At 44.9% G+C, this 3,312-nt stretch overlaps 1 protein-coding gene across 1 annotated transcript; it reads right to left on the minus strand.

Moving 5' to 3' along the window:
* Nucleotides 1–567: 567 nt before the first annotated feature.
* LOC136461636 (ribosome biogenesis regulatory protein homolog) lies at nucleotides 568–3,054 on the minus strand. The gene is made up of 8 exons (XM_066460926.1): nucleotides 2,878–3,054; nucleotides 2,643–2,793; nucleotides 2,204–2,255; nucleotides 1,976–2,104; nucleotides 1,551–1,668; nucleotides 1,250–1,436; nucleotides 1,049–1,162; nucleotides 568–933 (listed from the first exon to the last, which is right to left on the minus strand). Exons 1-8 carry the CDS (start codon nucleotides 2,991–2,993, stop codon nucleotides 811–813), a joined length of 990 nt encoding a protein of 329 aa, XP_066317023.1. The 5' UTR covers nucleotides 2,994–3,054; the 3' UTR covers nucleotides 568–810.
* Nucleotides 3,055–3,312: the final 258 nt, after the last annotated feature.

Consider the following 3,312-nt stretch of genomic DNA (forward strand, 5'->3'; position numbering starts at 1 on the left):
TTTATGAAACTAAATGCACAAATTGAGACTGTTTTGCGAAACGAATTTTTTTAGCCCGGTTAATCCATGATTTGACAATGTGATGCTACAGTAAACATATACTAATGACGAATTAATTAGGCTTAATAAATTCGTCTCACGGATTACTGACGGATTCTATAATTTATTTTTTTATTAGTATTTGAATACGCCATGCGACACCCCAATATAACCTCTTCTAAACTTTAGCCCCTGAATCCAAACACCCCCTAAGAGAAACAATGATTTATCCTACCTCAGCTGTGCACATGAGACTCCTATGGTGGCCTACGATGAAATCAAATATTAGCCCATCAATCAACAACACTAGTGCTGCCATTAGGTTATTAACTAAACGAAGCAACTCGATCGCCACTTTGTACGTACCACTGCAAACGATGACAACTTGACAAGGTATCGGAAAGATTTCAAATGTATAATCTCACACCACATCGTATAGTAAACCCAGAGGGCAACATCAGATCAGCACCGTCGACACTCAGACAGTAGCTTCATTGGAACTAGCCAGGACAGCTCCTTTTGGACAGGTTTCAGGAACCAACAGGGACTCTTACAAGTTACAAACCACATCCCGAACATAATTTGAAAAGTACAAGATGGGCGCATATCTGGGCACAATATATTATAACAGCATTCAGGTTTTTGTGTCATAACCAGTAAACGGAATAACAATATTTCTCCCATAGATTCAAAGTGGACAAATACAATCGAATATGCGACAGGCCTCCTTGCTTGAGCTTTCAAAACTGTGGTCACCTGAAAGATGTGGACCTAAGCCTTTTTCTTCGACTTCTTGTGGGGTTTCTTCTGGGGCTTAAGCTTATCAGATTTCGATGACATATCTTTCTCCTTCCTTCTCTGCTTTTCCTTTTTCACCTTGTACATTGTGATTGCCTGCTTAGAAAATTGTTCACAGATGCTGTTAGCTCGCCCGAACAAAACATGGAGCAGTGCCACCAATGGTGGGCAAAACACAACTTTATTTAAGCGGTTGGATCCTGAAACTTGCCTTGCCGACATCAAGCGGTTCATCAGAGTTTCTGGCAAGTAGAGAGTTCAGGATTTTGTCATTCTGCTGTTTCTCCAGGCTGCCCATTCCCTTCCCTTCGGCAACTGGGAGGAACTGCAGAAACGGTATCATTCAGCCAGTGAACAAAATCAGCCTACAAAGGTACAGACTCAGAAATCAAAGTCACTCAGATATAAAAACCTTTCTGTGTTTGCCAGGGTGCTTTGGAGGTTTCTCGCCAAGCAACTTCTCGTCAAACTTCCCACCGCTTGCTGTTGCTGATGAAGCCATGCCAACAACACTCTCAAGATCCTCTTTTCTAGATTTTTTTGGAAGGTCACCTTTAGTTCCTTTGATGGGCAAGGCCTTTGCAGCAAGCTGTATATGACTGCATACAAAAGATATTGGATAGCTGTAATTCTAGAAGGTTGATTCCTAATACAAAAAGACATTCATAATAGAAAGGAGGGGGAAGCAGCAGTTACTAGTGAAGGATAACAACCTTGGCAAAGCGCCAATCTTTGCAGCTTTCTTTAAGTTCTCTAGTCTGTTTTTTTCTTGCTTTTCAACCCTCTTCTTCTTCTCATCCCTTCTCTGTGCAAAGGGATCAACACCAGGCTCTGCAATAAATGAATATTAAAAGTGTATCAGGTTGGCAAACCAGGTTTAGGACACATGAGAATGATTGATAAACGATAACAAGAAAATTCTTGTCAGATCCAGGAGTTAAACTATAAAAGTACTACTTATCTAAAATAAATGAGGCAAAGCATTGCACATTAAGAAATGCTGAACAGAGTCAACATGCACACGGAGATGCATATGACAATTAAAACATGGCAACATGCTACTGGACAGGGAGGAGAGGCAACAGCCGTGTTGCACAACAGGTTTGTTGGCAAAAGCTCAAGAAGACAAGTTACTAACCATCAGTCAATTTGGCTTCAACGATTGGAATGTCTTTGTCATCATTAACACGGTCGTAGCCATAAGTCCGCTTCCAGGATTGAGTTTGCTCGTCCCACTCGCGCTTGTTCTTCTTGCGCTTGGTAATTCCTGTGTTATGATCACCCAAACAATGATGAAAAAATGAGTAAATTTCCAATTTCCACAAAAGAGTCATAAAAGCAAAGACATCGTGGACAACAGGATCACCTTTCGCCTTTGCAAACAGCTCCCATTTGGTCGGCGGCTTGGGCTTGGGTAGCTGGCAAGAACATAAACCAGGTTGTTAAACATTCGAAACACCTCACGTCACGTCACGTCACATAAGCTTCAATGTCTTGAGAAAACGGAAGTAAACAAGCCAGCAGCTATATTAGTTTCGGTTCACGGCCATGTCAGAAGCACAACTTTTATTTCCATCGTCAAAAGTGGAATAAAAATAAGATGCCTTAGTGAATCGAGCACATGTTTTGCAGCAAACGAGGTTCTAATTTGGGCACGAGATTTATAGCAGCTGCCGAAACAGCAGCCCATCCCATGTGACTGACTACTTGTACAGCACATCATCTTCACAGGATGCTTCTAGTGTAGCGTATCACCACTATATAGGCAAACAGAACTAGCAGCAAATTAAGAGAGAGGTTCTCACATGCTTCTCGCGCGGGAGTCGGACGGTGGGCGGCGGGAGGTGGACGATGGGGCCGTCGCCGTCCTCGCTGGGAGGCAGCGCGAAGAGGGCGTCGGCCACCGCCTGCGCCAGCTCCGTCCCCTTCCGTAGACACTCCTGCCTCAGCTCCTCCCTGAGTTTTTCCGCCCCAACAACCCCACCGCATTCTGTCAGGAAAAAACACCGTAGCAGAAAAGGAAGGCACGAGACACACTACCTGGGGGCGGCGGCGGCGGCGGCGATGACGTGGTACGACGGGTCGTATGCCATGAGGTTGCCGAGGTCGACCTCGCAGCTGGAAGCGGCGGCGACGACGGCGGGCACCTCCGCCATGGCTGCGCCGGTATGAGGCTTGCGGCTGGCTGGGGAAGGGAAAGAAATCGAGGCTGCGACTGGAGAAGGGAATTAGGGTTTTACTTGGGGCTGGCTGGCCGCTGGCCCAAGTGACATGTGAAGCGTGTCTCAATTGGTGGGCTAGGCCTGCCCCACAGACTTGGAAAGCCCAGCTACGTACGGCCCAACCAACTCATATCATCCAGGCCCGTTTGGGAATTTTTTTTTATTTTTAATCTTTTTTAAAACTATTTCCAAATTTGACACCATTTATTTTTTATTTTCAAATCTAACACTTTTTGCCGCGCCTATTGCCATA

The sequence above is a fragment of the Miscanthus floridulus genome, chromosome 6, assembly GCF_019320115.1.
Source record: "Miscanthus floridulus cultivar M001 chromosome 6, ASM1932011v1, whole genome shotgun sequence".
Taxonomy (NCBI): domain Eukaryota; kingdom Viridiplantae; phylum Streptophyta; class Magnoliopsida; order Poales; family Poaceae; genus Miscanthus; species Miscanthus floridulus.

Coding starts and splice junctions, on each gene's coding strand:
- LOC136461636 (XM_066460926.1), bottom strand. CDS start 2,993: ATGGCGGAGGTGCCCGCCGTCGTCGCCGCCGCTTCCAGCTGCGAGGTC. Junction 2,794..2,877: donor GCCGCCGCCGCCGCCCCCAG/GTAGTGTGTCTC, acceptor GGAAAAACTCAG/GGAGGAGCTGAGGCAGGAGT. Junction 2,256..2,642: donor GACTCCCGCGCGAGAAGCAT/GTGAGAACCTCT, acceptor TGTTCTTGCCAG/CTACCCAAGCCCAAGCCGCC.